The sequence below is a fragment of the Pleuronectes platessa genome, chromosome 21 (assembly GCF_947347685.1).
Source record: "Pleuronectes platessa chromosome 21, fPlePla1.1, whole genome shotgun sequence".
Lineage (NCBI taxonomy): Eukaryota > Metazoa > Chordata > Actinopteri > Pleuronectiformes > Pleuronectidae > Pleuronectes > Pleuronectes platessa.
Window position 1 is genome coordinate 6366662 of NC_070646.1, and position 24774 is coordinate 6391435.

Below are 24774 nucleotides of genomic sequence, written 5' to 3' on the forward strand. Positions count from 1 at the left end.
CAGTTTTATGGCAGTCATTCGTCTCGCCCGCCGAGGAGCTTGTGTTTCTGCTCTGTTGTTTAGCAGGATTTTGCCAAAACATTAACTTGATCCAGCAATTTTTCCCCCGATCTCTACCTGTTTTTCTAATTTTTCATTGACTTCTCAAAGAATAATTAATGGATCTCATTCAACAAATAAAAATGTTGCCGATCCATATAGAAAACCAAATCCAGCGAATTTCTATTTGGTGTCAAAGGGAGAGGAGGATTTAAAAATAATAAGTATGCCTATCACTGGTATATTTTTTAAAAAGTCGTTTTTTATTTTTTGTATAAATCATTCCCATCTGAACAACATTTAAATGTGCAAAATGTACAATTTTCACGTGACTCGCTGTGTGAACAGAGTGAAGCTCAGCGTGATGTGACCTCAATAACTCAGAACCCTGTGCATCGGTGACTGAACATGTCAAATACACATGGAAGGAAGCAGACTCACAAAGTGCACGTGTAACTGGTGGCGTGTGAAACAAAAAGGACTCTGGGTAATGCGTGTCCGAATCTCATTAATCCCTATTGGGGAGCAACCGCGTAAAGTCTTGAGATTACGAATGCAGCCGAACATTCGAATCTCTTCAGTCACTGATGTGGATGCTGTGGTTTGCTTCTCAGTCACATCTCCACTTGGAGTTTGGCGGAGCAAATGGCCTCCCCCAGCTTGTTGCTGGCCCGGCACACGTAAACCCCGGAGTCGGACGGCTCCAGATCGGCCAGAACCAGAGAACAGAGCCCGTCTTCGTTCTGCTCCACGGTCACTCTGCTGGACTCGGACAGCGGCTTCTCATTCTGGAGCCACTTCACCTCCGGCTGTGGGTAACCTAAGAATGACACAATGTGCTGTAGAATCACAGACATAGAAACACACCACGGGACAGTGAATCTAATAAAAATATACCAACATCAAATTCCTGAAGTGGTTGTATAAAAGGCATCCGGTATTAAAACAACAAACAAGCTGCTTAGGTCTCGTTCCATTACAGTCAAAGCTTTTCAGAGGCATTGTTCTGTTTGCCGTTGGCCCTTCTATAAAGTGGCAGCACATGATTTAATGGAGTGCATCACAGCTCTGTCACTCTACCGTTGACGAGGCATCTCAGCTGAGCAGTTGCTCCTTTAGCAAGTGTGGCGTCCCTCAGGGCCTGCTGGAAGCAAGGTTCACTCTGAAGCTGCTTCTCCAGCGACTGGATGGCCTCCTCAGCCTCCTGGCTCCACACTGGCTCTGGATGAGACGGAGGATGATGAGGAGGAGGATGAATAAAACAGAAACTGATCACAAAAGGGTAAACTTGAAGTGACAATCTGAGACTGAGTCATCTGCCATATGTATGTAGCTCTAGGAAATTGGAGGGGGCAGTGTGTGTGTGTGTGAATCTATTTATCTGTCTCACCCTCAGAGGCGCTGCCAGGAGAGTCTGGCCTGTTGGAGAGGTTAGCCATCCGCTGCAGGGCCAAAACAGCCTTGCCAGTTTTCTAGAAGTTTTAAAGGACAAATTGTACTCGATGACAAACTACATTCACATCCCAGCTCCAGGCCTGTGCAGCACAATGGCTTTAAAAGGTCGTCATCGGGGAAGCTCTGATAAGAAAATTAGACATCTGACCAACGCTGGACTAAAACCACTTTCTGTCTTACCTTCCACTTGCGCTTGGCCAGGAAACGTTTCATCTTCTCCTTCCTGAGGGATTTGGTGGGTCTGCGGCTCAGAGGGGTGAACGCGACCATCCAGGGGTGGACCAGGGCCTCGGTACACGACAGCCTACATCTGCAGAGGGAGAAGCAGAGGCTGTCAAATGGCTGCCAGCAGCTTCCTCACTGTCCAGAGCTTGGTTTGTAAATGTTCCTGCAAATGCTAGGAAATGTCACGAGGAGCAAAGATGCTGAACGTCTGAAAGTAGAAAGTTTCAAACAGGATCAAACAGGAACCAGACCAACCTCCGGTCTTTCTTCAGCAGGGAGCTGATGAAGTCTTTGGCGTCGTCGGAGATGTCCTCAAAACTTTCCTGGTCAAACTCGTAGCTGGCGGCGGCCACGAGGCAAAAGGTCTCGGCATCGCTGTTCCCCTGGAAGGGAGATTCTCCACTGAGCCTACCACACAAAACAGTAATGCTCTGTAAATATTGGTTTCCTAGTCTTGGTGAAAAAACACAGACCAAGGACCCCTCGGCACAAGACACGGAGGAGACCGGCATCGAACTGCCGACATTCTGGATAGTCAACCACATATATCTTATATATGGTGAAAAAATATCTTCCTGGGAAGTGCCATGGTGTCTTCTTGTCTTTATTTCTGTTACAAACCGATACTGGAAATGTTCTCTGGTTATTAATGCAGTGTTGCTGAGACTATGTACAATAATACTATGTTTAACATTTCTATACTATGTGCAATATTACAATCTCACATTACACTAGATTTTTTCCTTTACCAATACATTTGAGTTTTATCTTTTATAAACATTTTTATTTCAAATAGGAACTGGTTCATATTTTCACTTAGATTGAATACGTTGTTTTTATTCTATTGGACTCTAGCCATTTTACTCAGGTGATGGGTCACTGTGGAAATGCCAAAAAGTCACCAGGAGATGGCACCAAATCTGCATTTGTAGAGATGCAGCGTTTGAGATGGGTTGAAAAGATTTTTAATATTTACCAGATTAAAAATGTAGGAATTCAAGTCAGTACTATATTTGTTACTTTTAACTACTTCATCATGTGACATATGAAGGGTTCAAAATGTTGAATAAAGATCAAAGTATTAAGATTTATGGTTCTTCTATTCTTTCCTTCTGAGCTGGTTTCTGTGGCTTTATGCCGAGTTATGTCAAAATAAGAGACGGTTAAAGAACCGTCCGCTGCCGTTCAGCTTACAAGATGTAGCAGATGACTCCGATGCTCCACATGTCCGTCTCCACGCCCACCGGCTCGTAGTTGATCACCTCGGGGGCGGCGAACTCGGGCGTGCCGTGCATCACCATCAGAGGTTTACCCTCCTCTAAAGAGCGGGAGGAGAGGGAACAAACATGCTCACGTATACAGACTGTTGCCCTCGATGTTTTAGCATTGGCTTGTTTGCATTAGCCTATTTACAGTTGGCCCTAGTCTTCTCTAAATAGACCACCCAGTGGGGAGCTGTTGCATCTGGAGTGTCACGTTATTTCTGCCTGAATCGGCAGCACACGCTTTGAGCTTAGCTAATAGAGAGGTAGTTGCCTGTTTAAGGAGTTGTTATGATCTAATGAAGACAAGTAGGAATTCAGAAAAACACCCCTCGATGTAATGTTTGCATTGTTTAAATACGCTCAACTCAGCAGTTGGGACAAAAAATATTATTGTAACAAATTAAACAATTATAATATTATATCATCGGTATATTGTTATTCATTCTGCACAAAGTTGATGGTTGCAGGTTTGGCTGCAAAAGGACTAACTGTTCCCAACGCACAAACAGGCCTTATCAGGATCTTTGCCATTTCCTGATCCGTTGTGTTCTTTTTCGAGATCACACAGCCATCAGATGACAAACACATCCCCAGTGAGCAACTGCAAATCCTGTTTTCCAGAGAACTACCCCCCCTCCTAAAGAAAAAGAAGTCCCGTCAAACTCACCCAGTTGACTTGCTAGGCCGAAGTCGATGATCTTGATCCGCGTGCCGCCGGTGTCCACGCACACGATGTTCTCCGGCTTGAGGTCCAGGTGCACGATGTTCTGCTTGTGGACGTACTGCATGCCCTCCAGGATCTGCTGCATGTAGCTGACGCTGGCCGGCTCCGTGTGCTCGAAGTTGTCGTCCACGATGCGTTCGAAGAGTTCGCCGCCTGCAATGCTGGGCAGAGGGCAGAGTGTCTCTATTAAAATGTGTTCTCTTATTATTGTCCCAGTAAAAACAGCTTCAATCTTTTATCAAAACCAGAAATGCCACCCGGCAGTTTGATGCCTGCCAGCCAGTAAGGTTTTGGTCTATATACTCTTATGAGGCTGATGTGACCTTTGACCTTTGAAAACCAAAATCAGTTCATATTTGAGTCCGAGTGAACATTGGCAGCAAGTTCAAAGAAATCCCCTCATGGTGCTTTTTTTTTTCAGAACTGCTGCCTTCAGAAAATCAATAGCTTAGTTTTGTGGACTCACAGCGACTTTGACCTTCAAAACAAACTCTAAGTCAGTTCTCCCTCAAGTCCGAGTGAACTTTGACACAGATTTAAGAAATTCCCATAAGACATTCCTAAGCTAAAAATAATTCCCTATCAAGTTTTATCAACTGAAAACCGTATTGCCATTAAATCGTTCTGAAAATGTAAATATGATCCTTAATCCAGATGTGAATATATAAACGGTATCCGTAGAAGATGGTTGCATCTTTCTGTGTCACAACCTTCAGTGTTACTTACTACTCCAGGACCATGACCAGCTCGGAGCGCGTGTCGTACGCAGCCAGACACTGGACCAGCTTCGGGTGGTGGAGACAGTTCATCAGCTCGATCTCCTTGCGGGCCGCCGTCCTCTCCTTGGAGGTCCGCGCTCGATAGAACTTCCCCGCGAACGTATCACCAGTCTCTTTATGGGACAACCGGAACACCTGGCCATACTTCCCACTGGAGTTTTTGGGTTTTGACATCCAAAGCAAATAAGAGGATCAGTAAGTTCATTGATTTTCAATCGGACAAGTTGAATGATTTTATCCATCTATGAAAGCCATGGATCGGTGCTTACCATCCCAGGATTTCATGCACGTTGTAGTGGTCCTTGACCTTGTGTTTTGAGTCTATGGTCACTGTGACGTAGGACTTCGGCTCCTCCTTCTTCTTCTTCTTTTCCTCTTGAGACACAGAATAGACAAAAAAGGAGACAAGCAAGTGAGCACATTGCTCATGAAGCAGTTCACAAAATGTCTGCCTCCGAAAGGTCACCACTCACCCGCCGTCGCCATCTTGATACAGTCGGACTCCTGGCTCGGTTCACTCACTCCCGCCGAGTTGTAGGCCCGGACGCGGAAGCGGTACTGCCCCAGAGGCTCCAGGCCCGAGCGGATGTGGTAGGACGTGTTCTTGCAGCGGCTCCATGCTTCGGTCCAGCTGGCGGGTTTGTCCGAGCCCTCGTCCAGGACCTCCACGATGTAACCCAGGACGGCCGTGCCCCCGTCATAGCTGGGGCCAGACCAGGAGAGGACCAGGGACTGAGTGGACAGCTTGGAGAAGACAGGGTGGGACGCCGGTGGGTCGGGTCGGTCTGAGGGAAAATGTAAGAACATGGGCACGAGATATTCGATTTTGAAGTGGTTAATTCCCAATTCATAGTTCTCCTCTCTTATTGAGGTGATTTCCTGGTCAGATCCTTTTACATAAGGGCAACAGTAAATATCAAGGAGCATCTTTCCTTCGTGTCCTACCTGAAGATGCATTTAGGGAACATTAAATCATAGAGGTGGACGTGAAAGACAACTCACCGACGACACCGAGGGAGACCGTGTGCTGTGCCGAGCCTTTTCGGTTCCGTACGATCACGGTGTACGAGCCTGAGTCGCCTGCACAGGCCTGAGAGATCTCCATACTGCTCTGGGTCTTACTGCTCCTGACAGACACCCTCGGGCCCCCGACTAGCACCTGAAGAGCAAGACGAGTGGTTTTCAGAGCAAGAAACCAAACAAACTGATGTGAAGGTGCAGCCCATGGGACTCGTATCACTCTTACTTTGTCTCTGTTGTAAATCCAGCAGCAGGCCACAGGGACCGAGCAGCTCCTGAACTCGCAGTGCAGCCGGGCCTGCTCTCCTAACCGAGCCTCCACCTGCTCGGGTGGGTCAATGAACTCCACAGGAGGTCCTGAGGGGAATCAGAAGACAGTGAACTGTTACTTGATTTTGTCTCTAACTGGAAGTGTTGTCCTCTGCTCCCCTTTGTCAGTGCAGACTTTTGTTTGAAGGGTTGAAATCAACCAGGAGACTGAAGGAGGAGTTGGACTTACAGGTGTGTGCTGTGGTAAGAGGCGGGGCTTAAGAAGGATCTAACCAATCACATGTGAGCAATCAGGTTTGGTTGCAGCGGCAAATAATGCAAAAAAACTAAAGAGTCAATTTGTCTGCCAAATAGTTGCTGCAATCAGAAAAGTTTGTGGCAAAAATTTGTTGAATTAAAAATTATATTAATAAAACCCAACAAGTGCTCATTTGTTGCTGCTTCCCTTTTTGTTTTAACAGCATATTTCCTGTTAATTAAATAATTTTCACAGCTTAACAAGGTGTGACATCCTCCGTCCTTAGACCTCAACACGAGCAGTGGCTGCATCTACTCTCTGGAGCATCTTACCAAATCATATCAGACCCACTCAGACCATAGAAACCTTTTATTCATCGCTCAAGACCAACTTCTTCTCACTTATTTTAAAGTTTGAGAAACTTGATTTCATCGGTTATCGTGCAATACTTTCATTCTTACTTATTTATGATGTTTAACATTTTATTGCTTTAATTTTCTATTTACTCTATGTTTTTAAATGTGCTTTTAGATTATTTTATTTATACTTTAGGCCTTGTCACCACATTGGTCAGCAGTGGTTGATATAAACATGCTATATAAATAAACTCTGACAGAAGTTTAAAACATTTTAAGAGGAAAAGAAGAGAGAGTGAATTTGTGGGTGTGTAACAATACAAAGATAATTCTTATCAAGCTCAACTGACTCTTGGTTTTTCTAATCTCTGTGTTTTACCTTTAGGAGCTGGGACCGACTTGGTGTCTTCACGTGACGCGACCTTGACCTTGACCTTGACCTCACTGTGCAGCTCGTGGTTGCTGCTTCTGGGGATTTCCTTTGTCGTTGGTCCTGTATCAAACAGAGTGAAACGTGTTTTACTGCACGCAGACCAATTCAAGGTGTTACATTCACGTGAACATATAACTGCACTTGATGTTGACTCCATGCTTTACCTCTGACGTGTAACACTGCGCTGCTTGACCGTTTCCCAGCAGCGTTCTCCGCCGTGCATGTATACGTTCCAGCATTTCCACGTGAACACCGATTCAGAACCAGAGCGGCGACACCGTTCCTGAAGGAAGTGCCACTTGAATGCATCTTCTCACCTGCATGACAGGGTGGACACACACATAATGTAACAGGGGTTGATTACAATCATTCATTTACGTTTAATGGCCTTTTCTGGGGTAGGATCATCAGTCACTTACCATTGTGTAGCCAGGAAACGCTCAGGGGCTGACTTCCTGTGATAACACTTTGAAATGTAGCATCACTTCCTTCACAGACTGTACAGTCCTGGAGGGGCTCTGTGAAGTGAGGGGATGACGGGGTCTGCACTCGGGTCTGTCTCGCATCTAAACAAGAGATTAGGATTCAGGGACAATGGATCAGGTTTTTAAACACTCACTTCACTTGATTACAAACTGTGTCCGCCGGTGTTTCCTCTCGACCGGTGACCAATCAGGATGGGCCACGGATGAACATCTTGAGCTGATGTTTCAATGGAGGGACACTAGGAGGTTTTCACTGATGTACGCTTGTTGCAAATGTTAATGTCGTCTGAGGTTGTTTTCCCCCGTCCCTTTGTCTGGTGGTTGGTTTGTTTGTGAACAAGATTACACAAAGATAATTGGACGGATTTCCATGGAACTTGGCAGAAGGATGCAGCCCGGGCCAGGAAAGAGCCCATTACATTTCTATACAGATCCGGATCAGGGGGCAGATCCAGGATTCTTTCACATTGGGAAACTGGGCGTTTGAATTTAAGGGAAGTGTCGGGCCTCGGTGGGGGGGAGGGGGGGGGTGCACTCTGCTGGCCAGTACAAATAGAGAACTCTCGACTGATGTGGATGATTGATATTTGTCTGTTTTACCTTCAGGTTCTCTCGGCTCATTTGGCCCCTGTGGTTGTACAGTTAGGGGCAATGTGCCATGTTTTCCCACCACATGTGTGTTTGCACAGCAGGATAAGCAATGGGTGGTCCCCCGAGTGTGTGGTGGAATGTCGTGTGTGTGTGTTTGTGTGTGTGTATGTATGTGGCCCAGTTGTTACTAATGTTGTGGGGACTTAAATCTATCTACATAGTCACATTATGAGGACTTGTCTTCCTTATAAGGTCAAAGGACAAGTCCCTATGGGAATTTAAATTGAAGACTTGTGTGTCTGTGTGAGTGTGTGTGTGTGTGTGTGTGTGGCAAGTTGCATGTCACCCCTACTACAATTACATCACTACAAAAACAGCCCATTTCACAATAACATGGTTATTTACAAATGCTGCACCCTTGGCTATTACTTTAATATGTCCTTAACTGGCCTCAGGTCAGTAAACTGTGGTTCACATGTGCAATCAAACAGATTCCAGTATTCCTGGTTTTACCCAAAGGAATTTGCACTGTCCTCATGCAACAGGTTCAAATAGAACGAGCTCCAAGCAAAAAGCCTGACACACCCACAGTGGGTTGCATTGGGACAAATGTTTAAAATACATTTCAAGTGTTTACCTGTTGCAGACGAGACTCCCAGTTTGTTGTTTCCCAGCAGCTTTTTGTGTGTGGTGTCCAGTCCGTTCTCTTCCCCTTTCTTCTCCAAGCACACAGGTCTGGCTTTGGGCTTGAGGGCCAGTCGGAAAGTGGACACATAGGTCTTTGGCTTCTGTCCGTCCTTGTCCATCCTGGAGCAGAAGTGATGAGAAGACATGTGTTTCACTCAGACCCCCCTATCTCTCTGTTGGCTGTGGTTTCCTTTCACACTGCATGTATGCGTGGGGTGAAGCAAACATGTTGCATCGCTCGCCCCGTCTCTGTTCACACATCCTCTCAGACGTGAACAGGAGGAGCCTCTGCTTTCAGCCGGCCCCTGGAATCCCTACCCACTCTTAGCCCAATAGTTTACTAGAAAAAAGACTCTTTTATCAGAAAGGCAAACGAAGAACACACATGTTCAGCCCCCACTGTTCCTCTGGACTGAGAACAGAGGGACAGACAGACGCATATGTGAAAACAAGAGAGATATTAAGCAGGAGAAGGAAATGTTTGGGAAGACAAAACATTCAAGCTGAAGACAAAAGAAACAAACACCACAGAAGAATCCAAAAAGCATGTTTTACCTGAAGCCCCTCCTCGTAGAGATTGTTTCCCCCCCTCTCAGAATGCAATCACAGTTTCCCTCTGTCAACTTCTTCTCAGCATGTTATTCCGCGTGAACAGCTCTTCCCTGTAAACACTTGGCATACTGCTGGTCCAGAGTCAGTGCTGCAGTCACCTCAGGAATCAAGACGAGCCAGTAGGGCAGCTTTTTCCCTGTGAGCGTTTACTCTGCGGTGCAACACTCAACAAGTAGATGGAGACGATAGAAGCTACTAATTTGAACCGTGGACATCCGGGGGTGGTGTTACATTGAATGCAAGTGGAGAGGTGGGACCCTGTGACCACAAACTGTGAAGCTCCACCTGTAAACAAGACACCTTTTTATTCTGTTGATATGGAAATGGATACAGCTACTGGTTGGGTGTGTCTCCAAGCCGTGCTTTCATTTGGCCTTTGTTGGATCGTTGCTGCAGACAGAGTGGTTTCTTATCTTATAAATATTTAAAGCCGATGAAGACAGTTCATTAATTGGCCTTTAGGTTTTTACTGACGACCTGTAACAATCTCATAGATTCTCTCATTTAGCTTGAAGCGCCTGAAGAAAAGATTTAGTCTCTACGAGCATTTTTCCCAAAATGTAGATCTTGTTTTTCGCATTAGCCATTACTCGACCCTAACCCCCCTACAAAAACAACAAATACCACAACGCTTCAACAACACCAATAATGATTTTGATCATATTTATTTTTCTAAATGGTTCCCCTCAAAGAAAACGAGTGCTTTCGCTGTGGTTTCAAATGGACACGTGTCAGTGCAAGAATGTGAGGAAACTATTAGGCTACAGGGGCTGGTATCAATAAGCAGGACCATGTGTGGGAGGCACTTCATTTACTCTAGACTGAAAACATGTCCCCTGGTACTAGCAGCACGTTGATTGATGGAGCAGACATGGACGAGAGGTTAACTCTTTACTGACGGACGGACTCACGCTGTCCCACATCTCATGTTATGTTATGTAATGTCACATATATTCCAATATTAACCCAGATTAAGACAAAAGTCTGACTAAGAATCTGCCATGTGAACAGAATTTGTCATTTTTCTTCAGCTTATTCAGAATAAAGTCAACTATTGGTGTCCATGTAGTCAATGTTTACATAGATGTGAGTTATTAAATTAATAAAAAGGGTTTAAAACCGATGAACGACAGTAACTACAGACAGTTTAAGTCTGTGTACAGCACTTTTAATCTACATATAGCCTATCTGTTCCGGTTTATTCAGCTTTCTGGTCTATTTAATTTGTTTAACAAAGTAATTTATCATTTCAAATACCTGAATATGGCATTTCTAAGGCTAACAGACACAAAATCTCGTAGTTCTTCCTCATTATGATATTTCCACGGCTATATTTGTGGGATATAACAAATTCTATTCCTTTATTTAGGCTAGAAAACATCACAGGATACTTGAAAAAGAGGGAAGCTAGCAGCTTTAGCTTTGGCTCGACCCCCTCGTCAGCTAGCCTAACTGGAGAGCTGACACTGCAGTTGATTTTATTTATTTTCCTGGAAAATGTTGTTGCACATTCTCGTGGCTGCATCTGGTTTCAACTCTGAGTCAGCCTGACACACTGTTTTTCCCAAATACAAAGCTAATCTTAGTTTGTGATTATGACCAGCTGAGTTTCGTTGCTTTTTTCTCTATAATGATAAAATATATGTTTGCCCCTAACCTAATCGTGTGATATAACGTTGTAACTAAGCTGTTAACGTCAAAATGGATTTATCAATTACAGGAGCCTCACCATAGCACCAACATAGCAATGACAGCAGTTGTTGCAGGTTGTTTTTCATAAAATCTTGGTCTTCATTAATTGTTTTTCGAAATATGTGGTTTGTGCGAACAGGATTTGCCTGTTTATTTTCTTTAGCTGATATTTGTAGTTCTGAAATGTGTAAAGATAAATCAAAGTACATAAAAGCCCCCATGAGACATTCCCCATGGGAGACGTTGATTGATAACCGAGATCCAGCTTTGGCACATCCTCCTGACAGAGTCATATAAGGAAAAATAATATAACTGGAAATTCTTTAGTGAATTAGTTCGCCCTACATGGAGCTTCCAATATGGATCATGCATGTTATACAACTAGGTTTCATTTTAATGGTCTTTTCGCCCCTAATCGTCCCTCAGAAATGATCCTTATCAAACTGTACAGGCCTCAAGGAATTCAAAACAGGAAAGGCAAAGAGTGGGAAGGACAATGTTCTCTGTCTGTGACATAACACGCCAACTATGGTAATCGTTTTAATTCTGGTTCACATTAAGTCTTTCAAAGCAAAGCTGTGTGTGAAGTCTCTGTTTCCTGCCTGTTCCCACAAGCCCTTTCAAACAAATCCAGACGCCATCACTTCATGAAAACGACATGGACACGGGTAAAATATTTAAAAAAGCATGGTTTTAGCTTAAAAGTGATTGTGCAGTTTTGAGAAAAGATATGTCAGACTGGACCAGCCTGCTGTTGAGCACCTCACACTGCAGAAATGATCCATCCAGAATGCCGGGCATACAGGAGGTGGTCCGATCCAGACTAGTGGAGTCCCCCAAATTCCTCTGAATTTCGTTTCAGGCAAGTATAACAAACGAATTAGAAGTGTCATCAATGAGCAGAAGAAGGACAACCCCTTACATATGTCATGTAAAAGTCTTCTCTGGTCATAGACACCTTTTGTGGGGATTCAAATCTGTTTTCTGTTTTCCCTTATTTTCCCTTTAAGTTTCTTTATCTTTCCCTTATAACTTTCCGAAGAGCCCGCTGTGATTCAGGATTTAGGGACGATAGACTGAATTAGAGAAAACAGTGTCTGAAATCGAAAAGATCGTCGGTTTCTTCTCAGCCTGGATTCTGGCTTCAGCTCCAACAGAAAACGGGGAGAAGAAAAACTCTGAGGAGATGGAAGCAGAAGCTGTGGTGCAGCTGGAGGCCTCGGCCCTTCTCCAGCCTGTGGAAGTGGCCTCAGGTTTCCTGCAGCTGATTCTGATCCATATGTTGGTGGAGAAGCTCTTTGGGGATGAGTTGGGTCTTCAAAAGGAGGAAAGAAGAAGCCCCCAAGGAAGCTCCGGTGGTGAAACAGCTACCACCCATTCTGAGACGAGGCAGAGAAGCAACTGCATTATTTTCTTTGATGAAAATTCTCTAGTTATCTTTCTTTTTGTTTATGGAGTATTTTAGAGAGACAGGCTTATGTGTGATTTAATGGTACTTCATCTGTTTGAAAAGCAGCTCAGCACCTGTAAGGATACAGTAATGGTGACTTGAATAAAGTTACTCAGAATTCATTTGATAAAGTGTTGCTACCACCCTTTTTATCGAATGCTTACAAAAGAGGAAAAGTGTAGGAGAATAAACAGAAGTCTCTCTGTTTGGAGAATAATGTGTAAAAAAAAATGACTATGCTAAAGAGACATTTTGCAAAAGGTTGGATTAATCATTATTAATGGTTTTTGATTGATATCACACTTAGGCCCCAACAAAAATGTCAAACCTAAACCTAACTCCATGTAACTCCCACGGCACAGTTTGTCAAACAACTGCTCGGAGGAAGCACAGGAAGTCTGCTGTAACTGTAATCCTTCATTTGTCTGACACCGCGACTGCGAGTGAAGAAATAAAAGCAGAGACGGAGGCAGTCAAAGGAATTTAGAGCCTAAATTGAAAGAGAATTGTTTTTTTATTTTCAAACGGTATCAAACATATTCATATGAGACGGTCTCCGGGGTCTCGGTGGTTGGGCCGAGTAATGGGAGCAGTATCGAATATGGAAGAGGATCAAGTCTGACTCTCGGCCAGAGGAAACAGCGAGGGGTCCCGGGTGGGGGAAATTAATAATTGGTCCCAATTACTAACTAGTGTGGATTTATAAAAAAAGGGTTACCCACGTGTACAGAATGAATGAATGGATAACCCAGACTTGTTTTTTAGTTTGGAGAAAACTTTTCAGAAAACTGTGTCTGGTACTGAGCGATATTTTTTTTTGCTGTATCCTCGGGAGGATGCTCAGGATGTCAGTATTTGGATTGTGGAGATTGCGTCCTAGATATCTGTAAGGGTAATATTTTGCAATTCCAATTAAACTTTTTTTAATAGATGTTCGTATAATCAATGGTAATGCAGACATTTAGAAAGAGAGTGAGAAGAGGATGACATGAATGACAATGAGGTCTGTCTCGTCCTCTCTGCCCCAGGTTGTTCAATCCAGAATTAATTAGAATTTACTCAGAGGGAAACAACCAAAGAACCTTTTGACCAGACTCCCTGCTCCTTTGCTGCCAGTAACTTACAACCTTTCCTTCCTGTCACAGGTTTCTAACGAGGTTTCCTCGAGTCTGGATGAAACTAAAACTTGAACAACCATCAGAAGTACCTAAAATAACAAAACTACATACTTAAGAATGTGTACTTTGAATTTTTAGCTTGCTTCATGTCCCATCCACTAAGTGGAGGAGGCAGGATTCATGACGTATACTGCAACCAGCCACCAGGGGTTGATCAAGATGCTTTGGCTTCACTTTTGGGGAGCTGTCATGTCGTCTGTCTTTAAGCCACATTCCATTACGCCTCTTGAGTTTGGAAATTACAGACCCAGAGTCCAAGGCTGGAACTAGAACGCCCCCTGACGTTGGAACGTTGACTTGGAAGTCGAAGGGAACCTCAGCCCCCCCCCGACTCCAAAATCAACGATACTGACTTGTTAAGATCACTGACATCTTAGCTCTTAGACTTTGAATCTGATTCATTGCACATTGAACAGTGGATGCTGCTCTTCCTGCAGCTAGTGGACTATGTTTCTCCCCCTGAGCCATTTGGACGTTGCCGAGAGAGCTCAACACACTGCAAATTAATGAATTGCGCAAAAACAACACCGGAAATGGGACCCAAACAATTTATGAACCTGGCTGTAGTTCAATACTTTGTGAATTTATTGACGTCTGTTACTCGTCAGTGGTGATGGAACGTCACAAAGCATTGAACTACAGCCAGGTGCATCACTTTTTTTGGGTCCCCAGGAAACTGTTGTCATTTCAGCAAATTGCATGACTGTGATTGTATGAGTTGTGACTTCTTTTGCAGCGCATGTGTCGTCTAACTGATGAAGTTCTTTGCTCAACTTTCACGTGTTCTTTCTATTTGCATGTGATTTCTTCATTTGTAGTCTCTCGGCCTGAAAATTAAATTGATCATCTATTTTACATTTTAGAAAAACAAAATACAGATACTAAGGAACAACTGCAGAGATTTTGTATTAAAATGAGTCATACTCACACTGGATAAAGTTCTTAACACGTCCCTTATAGAGTGGCTCTCAAACTCTGACCCAATCACGCTGTCCACGGCCATTTAAGTACCAAACTACATCTCCCAGCATTCCGTCACAGGAAGTGTGTCCGCTCCCAACACTGGTCCGACCGCAGCAAACCGGGCGACAGCACGAAGCAGCATGTGTGAGCTCACGTGAAGCAAGAAGCGCGTGAGGAGCAGAAGTTCATCATCACTGATCAACACTGAAGTTACAGGTGAAGAGTCCTCGCGTCAGAGTTTAGCACCTGTAACAGCTGATGTGTAGCTTAGCACGCGAGCTAACAGGCTGTGTGTGGTGTTAGCATGTAGCCAGTAAGAGCAGCAGGGATGAACTCCCACTAGCTTCCTGTGGGGATAAGAGTGAATTAAAGGGCATAAAGAAGTTAATGTTGTTTTACTTAATTTACACTGAAGATAAAAAGTTGAAAAACAAAGAATGCAGCTCAATAAGTGGATGTTTTGTTGTGTTAGCTAACAGGTGCTAATTGTGTGTAGGAGACACTTTGACACTTGATCTTCCCACAATCCCTCCTCTGGTGCTATATATGCATATTTATTCTATTCTTATCTATTTATTTCTCAATGTTTTACTCTTTATTGTACCCTCGGCACCATTGTAAATGAGGGTCTTATTCCTCAATGTGTTTTCGGAGGCTTAAATAAATAATCAATCAATAGTATTTCTGTATTTATACGTGCACAAATACACCTCTGTTTTGTTATTTATATGTGTAAACGTGCTTGGCCATTTAACCAGATTCTGAATATTCAAGTGATCCTCTGTATGTTTGTCTCATCCAGCAACATGTCGGAGGTGCTGACCCGGCAGATAAAGGACCTGGAGGCAGAGCTGGAGGAGCTCAGGTCCCAGCTGAGGGAGAGGACTGGATCCACAGAGGACTTGGAGGTGACGTCCGGTGAAAACGCCGACCACAAGCCTCATGGGAAGTCCGGCGGCTGTAAGAAGGGTAGGAAAGCCAACAAGGTGCGTCCCTTTGACTTCTCCGCCCACCCACGGCGCCACGCGGCCCTGCGGCTGGCGTACATGGGCTGGGCCTACCAGGGCTTTGCGGTGCAGGAGAACACGGACAACACGGTGGAGGCCCGACTCTTCGAAGCTTTGCTGAAGACGCGGCTGATCCAGGACCGACAGAGCTCCAACTACCACCGGTGTGGTCGCACCGATAAAGGAGTCAGCGCCTTTTCCCAAGTGAGTTCACAGAGACGGAGATCGTGCATGGTTTTGTAGTTTTTCTTATGCAGTTGGTAAATAAACTTATCACTTTCCCACAGGTCATTACAATAGATTTGAGGTCCACACAGTTTTCTGGAGGTCTGGGGGTCACGCTCCCGGACAAGGTCGACGAAAACATTAAGAGTAAAGCTGCCGCCTCTGAGGTTCCGTACGTGAAGATGCTGAACAGAGTCCTGCCCCAGGACATCAGGATCTTGGACTGGGCCCCCGTGGCGGAGGGGTTCAGTGCTCGCTTCGACTGCAAGTCCCGCACATATCGCTACTACTTCCCCCGAGGGTCTCTGGACGTGGCGTTAATGGCAGATGCTGCAAAGAGGTGGGTGAAGACACTGAAGCCTAAACACTGATGTCCCCCGTTGAGGACGCAGCTCTGATTCTGCGCTCTCTTGACCCCCCCCCCCCCCCGACAGGTACGAGGGGACTCACGACTTTCGCAACCTGTGCAAAATGGACGTGGGCAACGGCGTCCTGCAGTTCCAGAGGACCATCTTGTCAGCGTCGATCAAACCAGCGTTGCCTGAACACACGTCCAGCACAGATCAATATGACATCTTCATCTTTGAGATTAAAGGATTAGCTTTCCTTTACCACCAGGTAACAAAAGACAATAACTGTGCAGTTGTTTGCAGTTTTCTTTTCGAATTTGAATATTTAACAACCTTTGCTGTGTTACACCACAGGTACGATGCATGATGGCGTTGCTCCTCCTGATTGGACAGAAACTGGAAGCCCCGGAGTTGATTCACCAGCTCCTGGATGTTCAGAGTAATCCCAGAAAGCCCCAGTACAGGTGAATTGATGACTAATGAAGAGGTTGTGCCTGTCGATGGCCTCCCACCACTCGGTGTCTCACTCAGTTTCACTCTGTTTGAATTTAACTCAGACTGTGCATAAAGAAGGATGACGCGTCTCTCTCCTCTTCATCCCACTTTACAACAATTTATAATTTCGGATTCGGTTGCTTCCATTTAACGTTCTTGATGTCATTAATTGATTGAAATTCGGTATAAATGATTATGGTGTGGATGCAGTGTATAATGGTCATGCTGATACACCCACCTTACTGTTTTTATAGCATCAAATAACCCATTGAAACCAAATTTACTTAATTTATTAGTCTGATAAGAACTCAAAATGACAGAAACCATACTGCAGCCAGCCACTAGGGCTTGTTGATGTTTTGGCTTCACTTCTGGGGAGCAGTATGTCGTCCATGTTTATAATCTATGGTCGAACCACAGACCGTCTGAGTCTTGAACATTCTCCTTCTTGTCGGCAGCATGGCGGTCGACTTCCCTCTGGTGCTGTACGACTGCCACTTCGAGGGGTTGAGCTGGAAGCAGGAGGCCGAGGAGGTGAACTACGTCCTGTCAGCGCTGCAGCAGCACTGGACCCAGAGCGCGGTGAAGAGCCACGTCCTCCACGGGATGATCAAGGGGTTGGAAGCCTCAGGTGAGAGTTCATCAAGATGCAACAGCCTGGACTCTATAAAGATCATTCATCCCAAAGTTCTACACATATTTTAACATTTCCTTTAACAACCCACAGGCGGAGTGTCCTCCAACCACTGCTGGTTAGTGGAAGGCAGCAGGCAGAGGAACTATCGTCCGTTGCTGGAGCGTCCGTGCTGCGAGAGCCTGGAATCCAGGATCGACCACTTTGTCAAAAGAGGCCGACTGGAGCGGGAGGAGGGGGAGAACGGAGGGGACGCTGTCCACAGAGGGAAAAGGTCCAAACATTCCCACAATTCCTCCACCGGGCCGGTTTCTTCAGAGCTGCCACCGGCGAAGCAAAGTGCTGATCGGAAAGCAGAAGACTGATCTTTGTCTGTTGGAGAAAGGACTTGACAAAGTTTATTTTTTGTTATTTTCTCTCAAGAAAAAGTATTGTTTCTTTCCATTTGAATTCAGGACACAAAACGGGGGATTTATATTTTTATGTCATAAAACCTATTTTCTACAGAAGCTTATTGCATTCACTTTTTTTAAATGCATTATTTACGAATTAACAATATAGCTTAACTCAAAATACTATGAGATGTTCTTGGTTTGAGTCATTGGGAGACACTATTTTGTGTTTTTAAGTATAACAGATGGCTTTGTTATCAGTGTATTTGCTTTTGCACTTGTTTAGACCGAGAGTTCAAATATTTCGAGCTGTGTCGTTAATTCATAACAATCAGCAGGATTTTTTTTATGACCTCTCTCCTGAAGTCCCAAAAGATGGTATTTGTTTATGTTGCACCCTAAATATGAATTAGTCGCACAATCTGCGTAGTAAAGACATGATTGGCCGATGCTGTGAAGACAACACCACGCTTGATTTATAGCTTTTATTTTTAAGAGCAACAAGAACACTCATCGTGTGACATTCCCGGTTGAAACCAAAACGTTGGCATTTTGTGCATCTGAGTGATTCAACACAAACATCTTAAATAAACATCTTGCACGCACTTGTTATTATCTTGATAAGACAAATCAACAATAACTCTTTTGGGACTTCAAGGGGCGCCATCGTTTCAAGACATGACAATCTCTCATTTGATTCCTTGCAACATATTTGTGCTGCACTGTAATAAACCCGTTTTGGAGAAAGTGTCTGTCTGCTTGGCTCTATCAGCGGGGCGGAACCAAAGTGAAAGTAGGGAGGGACGTGGGATGACTTCTGATGTGGCGCAGGTCGAGCTAAGAGGCTAGCTGGTTAGCAGCCAGTGGAGGACAGCTCGGAGTTAAAGACAGTTCCCAGTGACTCGGACCTGAGCTGCTTTACCACCTGACTCTCCACCAAGTGACGCACAGAGACAAACATGTCCGCTGCCTCGCGTGTTCCTGTCGTTTTCATCGCTCTCACGTGATAAAACACTCATGCTAACGTTAGCCTGTTAGCAGCTCTGGTTGTCTTTTCTGCAGCTGTGGCTCTGCACGGATCTAGACTGTAGCTCCAGCTGATTTCAGGAGGCTGTCGTGTGTTTACAAAGGTAAAGAAATCAAAACAACAACAAACACTAGATACAAATAGAACAGTGACAGAATAAGTACATCTGTAAAATCATATTGTTTATGTCCAGGTTGATTCAGATTTCACTTCCCTGTTAGAACTCGTTAGATGTGACAGTATTTAGTTATTAAGTTAGTTAGTGAGGAATAACTTCACAGTTCACTGATCAAACCAGTTTGACTCTTGACTCCTTATGTATTTTACATCAGTGCAGTTCATTGCTTCTACAGCAGGGGGCGTGCTGTTAATCATTGGAGAGGTGTGACTGTAAACACGTAACTCAAGGCTTTTATTGTGAAAATATCCAGCTGTGGAAAGTAACTTTAACTCTACTTACTTGTACTTTTACTTTAATGTAATCCATCTATAGCGTTAATGTGAATTTGAGATTGTAATAATTTTGTTGCGACTATATGTCTGATTGTAAAACTTTTGTTTTTTAAAATCTGTATGGAGATGTGCCTTTACACAAGTATAACGTTTTCCTTTCTTTATTTCGCTGTTTTGCACTTATTAGCACTTACAGGACTTTGATGCAGTTCTCTCTGTCGTTGCTTTCAGATGTTCCTGGTTGGGCTGACGGGAGGTATCTCCTCGGGGAAGAGCACCGTGTCCTCCATGCTGCGGGAGCTCGGGTGCCCCATTATCGATGCCGACGTTGTGGCCAGGAAAGGTGCGTGAATATTCTTCTACCGCAAACCTCACAGCTGCACACAGTGAACACACATTCAGTGTGAATACTAAAAGAAATCTGTCCACCTCTTAGATAAGATATGAAATTGACCTAAATGTCCCCTGATTCATGTAATGATAACATTTACTGTTCCTATCATTGTTATAGTTGTGGTTTAATGCTGTAGTAGACATAAGGAGTTTAGGCCTGTAGGAGGTTGATTAAGACCAATGCTCGGAGAGTTTGAATGAATCATGAAGTCTGTCTCCGCTGACTGCAGGGATGATGTTTCAATTACGTGATGAAGATTAAAAAGGTCACAGAACTGGGTAGAGAGTGCACAGCTGCACGTCGGAGAGAATATGAGGAATTAGGATAAAAATCAAATTACAAACAGGTGGCTGATGAGTCTGTTTAAAATAATTTCAGGTATTTCTCCATCCTTCTTCCTACCTTCTGTATTTCCTTGGCATTTTTGAAGATCCTTTATAACTTGTGTTGTCACTTATCACTCGTCGTGTTACACTGGTTAATCAAAACGATGATATCATTTTACCAAACAGTCGTGGAGCCCAACACTCCTGCCTACTCTCGCATCGTCCACCACTTCGGGCGAGAGATCCTGCTTGAGAACGGGGAGATCGACAGACAGAAGCTGGGTGAGCTCATCTTCGCCGACGGGGAGAAAAGGAAGCTGCTGAACTCCATCACCCACCCGGAGATCCACAAAGCGATGCTCAAAGAGATCCTCTTCTACTTTCTCAGAGGTGAGCGAGGAATTGGATTCGGCTCAATTATGGGTTGAAGGGAAGGGAAAGGAGGACTAGTTAGTGGGAGTGAGCCGAGTCTGTTCGGCAGCAGAGGGATGGGCGATGGGTTCGAGGCCACGAGGTGAGAGACAGGATTTCAAAATGTTGTCAGCATTTCATCAGGTAGAAGGTGAGAGTCAGGGATAAAAAAAAAACAACTCAACCATAACTTAAAAAAAAGAAAACAACTTTCACCTGCTACATAACTCAACAAGAGAGAGAAGTTTCCTTAAAAGTTTAGATGTTCCAATACTGATCCCAGCATCAGAAAGAACTCAAATCAGACAGAAAATACTGGGTCGTGCATCGAAGAGTACGTGAATCAATGTACTGATCTGATACTACGTCTTCTAAGTGTATTAGTTTCAACCAGATACAAACCGCAACTCTCTTTTCTCGTAAATCTCTTCCTCTTTGCTTTTAAAGTGAATTTATTTCTGGAAGTGCAGTCACCGAATGTCACACTTTAAATTCCTACAAGTTAAACAGCAACATGCACCATATGCAAGACTTACGTTTCAACAATTTACAGGAAGTTATTCCAGGTATCAGACTCTGTTGCCAAAAATGGGAAAATGGTATCTGAACTTACGTGTTGACACTAGTTAATCCCGTTTCACAAGGCTCCTCCTCTTCTTCCGTCTCCTCAGGTTATCGCTATGTCGTGCTGGACGTGCCTCTTCTCTTTGAAACCAGACGTCTCACTAAGTTTTTGAACCACACTGTGGTGGTTTACTGGTAAGACCACCACTCATCTCTCTCCCCCCCTCCCTCGTCCCTTTAGATCTTTACCTTTAGGATTTATATTTTGAATCATTAAACCATTTGACGGTTTGTTTCTGACAGGCTCCGGCCATTAGGGGCAGTCATCGGTTACCTGTCTTCTTCTCTCGCCACCGTATTAGCATGACTCACTGCCTCTGGCTTTTTTAACAAGGCGCCCTGGCTGCACCATAAATAACCTCCTTTGTCTGTTCCTTGTCAGTGACCCTGCCACTCAGCTGTCCCGCCTGATGCAGAGGGACGGCCTGACCCAGGAGCAGGCCGAGCAGCGCGTGGCCGCCCAGATGCCGCTAAATGAAAAGCGCGGCCTGGCCAATCACGTTATCGAGAACTCGGGCAGCCGGGAGGACGCCCACCGGCAGGTCCTGCGGCTGCACACAAAGCTGGAGGACTCCATGGACTTCCTTTTAGTGAGGGTCATTGCAATCGCTGCCACCACTGGTCTGAGTGGGATTCTGCTCTATGCTGCCAAGATCCTTATATCCTAACAGAGGAAAGTGGAGCTGTAGAAGTGTTCGCTCCCGGATCTGGTCAAAGACGGGGATGTGAACGGGAGCAGGCAGGTCGGAGGTAACGATGCAAATTACTGTGAGATTAGTTTCACACCACCCATCACTGCAGCTCTGTGGTGCGACGTGCACTGATTAACACGGACTCACACTGTTGACATAACATGTGATGACAAATTTTTGTTTTCTGTGAAGGGTTTCTATGTGCAATTTCTTTGGGGTTTTACTGTGAGACACTAAAACATGAGGGTGATACTGTACAAGCTCAAATTTACAACCTGTGCTCACTAATATCAGTGATGCTCTAAACAGTGATGTCAGATTGGAACTTAATCATAATGCAGTGTTCCACACGTAGCTTATATTTGTAAAACTGTGAAGTATGATAGATTATAGAAAGAATAAGATCCTATATGGTTAAACCTATAGACTTTACATAAAGGTCGACGCCATGACAGCTCCCCAAAAGTGAAGACAAAACATCTGGATCGCCCTCTAGTGGTTGGTATAGGACATAAGCCCGGCCTCCTCCATGTTAGCAGATGGAACATAGGTCAAAACAAAGTCAAACTAGACGTGAAATACTTTTTTTTTCAGTCATTTTAGGTTTGTCTTAACAAACTGATGTTCATTCAAGTGTTGATTTAGTTCGTTTGGTTTCATTTAGTTATTTGATTTGATACCGTGTGAAACCTGATGATCGACTCCCTATTGGTCGAGAGCGTGTATCAGCAATACCTCGATACTGTGGCTACACACCATGAAAAAAGAAAGTGGCACCTGTCTCCGGGTTAATTTAGCTAAATGTTTGTTGGGGGAGGAGGTGAAGTCCATCTTTATACACTGTTCCCTATGGTCACGCCTTTTGAAGCTGCTCAAATCAGACATTCTGTGTGATTTCATCGATTAAATTAAAACTGATTGAGAGAAGATGGAAACAGTAAAAGATTGTAGTCACTGACTTGTCTGTAGTTTTTATTCACTCTGCATCGACTCTCATTTAGTTTTTTTCGTGCAGCATCATATGATTTAAACTGGATGGGATACTCTCTCAGAAAATAAGTAAAATACTCAATATGAAGATTGTGATGATACAGAATATGTAATGATTGTATGTTAATGACTGTATAATGAAGATTGACAGAAGATATTTGACAATCCATTTTGAATGGGAGCCGAGCGACTTTACACAAGATAACAGACTATATATATCACAGTATTTTCTTACACTTGAAGCTGTCCTCTGTAAATACCTCAACCTGTGATGTGTTTCTCTCAGTGCACCCTCGCCTGTAACATTTGTAATGTGAGCTGCTTAATTTTAACATAAATGATCCAACACCACTGATTTAAAGGAACAATTATCAGATAGTGTCCGTGTGTTTTTCTGATTGTTGCCTCAAAGCAGATGTTCTGAATCCTCTGAAAAAACATCTGGCTCCCCAGATAAGGTCTATAGAAATGGATTAAATACCATATATTGTGACTTTCATCTCGTAATATGAGTTTTATCATTAAATACAACTTTGTTATCATAATATTACGACTTTCCTCCAAATTACGACTTTAATCTCATAATTCTATGACCTCATTCTCATAATATAATGACATTATTTCTGAGATCTCAGACTTTTTCTTCTTTGAATAATATGACCTGAAAACTCAATCAATAAAAACATTAGACATTGTACAGTGACTCATAATACAGACTATTATTATATAGATTATTTTAGACCAAATGATTCTCTGTTTAAAATCATTGATTAAGATTTATGAAGAAAATAATCAAATTCTCACATCTGAGTAGACGGAGCCAGTGAATGTTACAAAGAATAAAATATTGAATTAACCATCAGTTAATCGACTATTGTACTAATTGGGTTATTATTCCAAATGATGCCCTTTAATAATGAATTGTATCGGCAGCACTGAAATGCATCATGTACGATTTCTTCATGAGCTCCTGCAGGAAATAGTGTGAGTGACAAGACTCGAGGAGAAGATAATGATGAACTCGTAGTAATGGTCCGTGGTGACGTCCTTGCTCATGTGCACATTAGAGCTTAGGCATGAGAATCCAGGCCCGGGGGGGGGGCTCACGCGTGGTGACATCACCCTGGCACCGAGGGCCCACTAAGCCTGCGTGGCTCACTTGGCCCCTACTGGTCTGCTCTTTGTTTTTTATCAAGCCACCGTGGAATTAATGCAAAGTGACTCCTGCTGCTGCGGTGGGTGAGTGGGTGGGTGGGGGGGGTTAGAGAACCAGAGCCTGCATGGCCACACATTTGGATACATATGCATTACACAAATCCGCTGCCCCGAACACAATGGGGGTCTCTTGAACACATGCAAACAGCCTGTACGCTGCACAACCACCCACGGAACACACCATGATGAATAAGCTATTCTTAGGCTGCTGTTTTAAAAACCCTGCCTCCATCGTGTTGCAGGTGGGGAGGGGGGGGGGTAACATGCTTCCCTGGCCATCCAGCTGTTAAGGGGAGATTTCCAAGTAGGCCATCTCTCAGCCTCTGTCTCAGGCACAGACAGAGGCCAGATGCAGAGCATGGAGAGGAGACTATATCTGTACCAGTGAGTGTGAACGCTCCAGGGCACGAGAGGGTGGCAAAGTCTCAGTCTGAATATAAAGTGGCTTTAATTCTGACTGCGATGAGACTGAAAGGTGAAAAGTCCTAAGTTGCCTCGTTACACTTTGTCAAAGTCCATGGACGCAGGCACAGCCCCCCCGCTGCTTTATTGCGTGTTGTGGGTTTCGCTCCGGGAGCAGAGCGAGTAATTTTCTGATGGCAGGGGGTAAAGACTTATATAATTCCACCATCATGTTCAGAGAGTCGGGCCCCGGGCGCCGCAGTGTGTCAACATTTCGGAATCTCCTGTCTGAGTGGTTTTTCATCATTCCCCTTTGCCCACCGCCCGGAGCAGAGGTAAAACAGTTTGGGCAGAAGCAAGCAGCTTTGCACCAAACACAACGGCAGCTCCAGATAACTGACGGTCCAAACACACATTCTCAATGATGTCGTTTTGCGTGTGAAGTGTTTGCTCCTCTGGGAAGAAGCCACGCAGTGTGAGGATTACAGGTTGTGCCCGTTTCAGAGGCTTATCACTTAATACAGTGTTTTTCTTTATCGACACATTCTGTGTTTATGAGTGTAAAACAAGTGTTTATGTAAAAACAGCAGAGAGGTCTGAATCATATTGTTTGATTCTAAACCTCAAAGATTATACACACTTAAAGAACCAGTGTGTAAGATTCAGGGGGTAACT

At 44.2% G+C, this 24774-nt stretch overlaps 3 protein-coding genes across 4 annotated transcripts; 2 read left to right on the forward strand and 1 right to left on the reverse strand.

The window, feature by feature from the left end:
- Nucleotides 1-281: 281 nt before the first annotated feature.
- On the reverse strand, nt 282-9455 carry LOC128426888 (myosin light chain kinase, smooth muscle). Of its 2 annotated transcripts, XM_053413947.1 has the most exons (17): nt 9123-9455; nt 8518-8687; nt 7224-7370; nt 6969-7121; nt 6751-6864; nt 5734-5864; nt 5490-5646; nt 4961-5272; nt 4757-4862; nt 4435-4638; nt 3652-3869; nt 2914-3037; nt 1975-2127; nt 1675-1804; nt 1430-1511; nt 1120-1260; nt 282-859 (listed from the first exon to the last, which is right to left on the reverse strand). In XM_053413947.1, the coding sequence occupies exons 2-17, from the start codon at nt 8684-8686 to the stop codon at nt 654-656; spliced, it is 2547 nt and encodes an 848-aa protein (XP_053269922.1). In that variant the 5' UTR covers nt 8687; nt 9123-9455; the 3' UTR covers nt 282-653. The 2 variants fall into 2 exon arrangements, with proteins under 2 accessions (XP_053269922.1, XP_053269921.1); XM_053413946.1 differs by lacking the exon at nt 9123-9455 and having other exon boundaries at nt 8518-9092.
- A 5099-nt stretch (nt 9456-14554) lies between these two features.
- On the forward strand, nt 14555-18322 carry pus3 (pseudouridylate synthase 3). The gene is made up of 7 exons (XM_053414106.1): nt 14555-14678; nt 15265-15673; nt 15757-16034; nt 16129-16312; nt 16399-16508; nt 16998-17170; nt 17267-18322. The coding sequence occupies exons 2-7, from the start codon at nt 15269-15271 to the stop codon at nt 17536-17538; spliced, it is 1422 nt and encodes a 473-aa protein (XP_053270081.1). The 5' UTR covers nt 14555-14678; nt 15265-15268; the 3' UTR covers nt 17539-18322.
- Nucleotides 18323-18365: 43 nt separating this feature from the next.
- On the forward strand, nt 18366-22189 carry dcakd (dephospho-CoA kinase domain containing). The gene is made up of 5 exons (XM_053414107.1): nt 18366-18695; nt 19277-19388; nt 19952-20155; nt 20848-20935; nt 21183-22189. The coding sequence occupies exons 2-5, from the start codon at nt 19277-19279 to the stop codon at nt 21466-21468; spliced, it is 690 nt and encodes a 229-aa protein (XP_053270082.1). The 5' UTR covers nt 18366-18695; the 3' UTR covers nt 21469-22189.
- Nucleotides 22190-24774: the final 2585 nt, after the last annotated feature.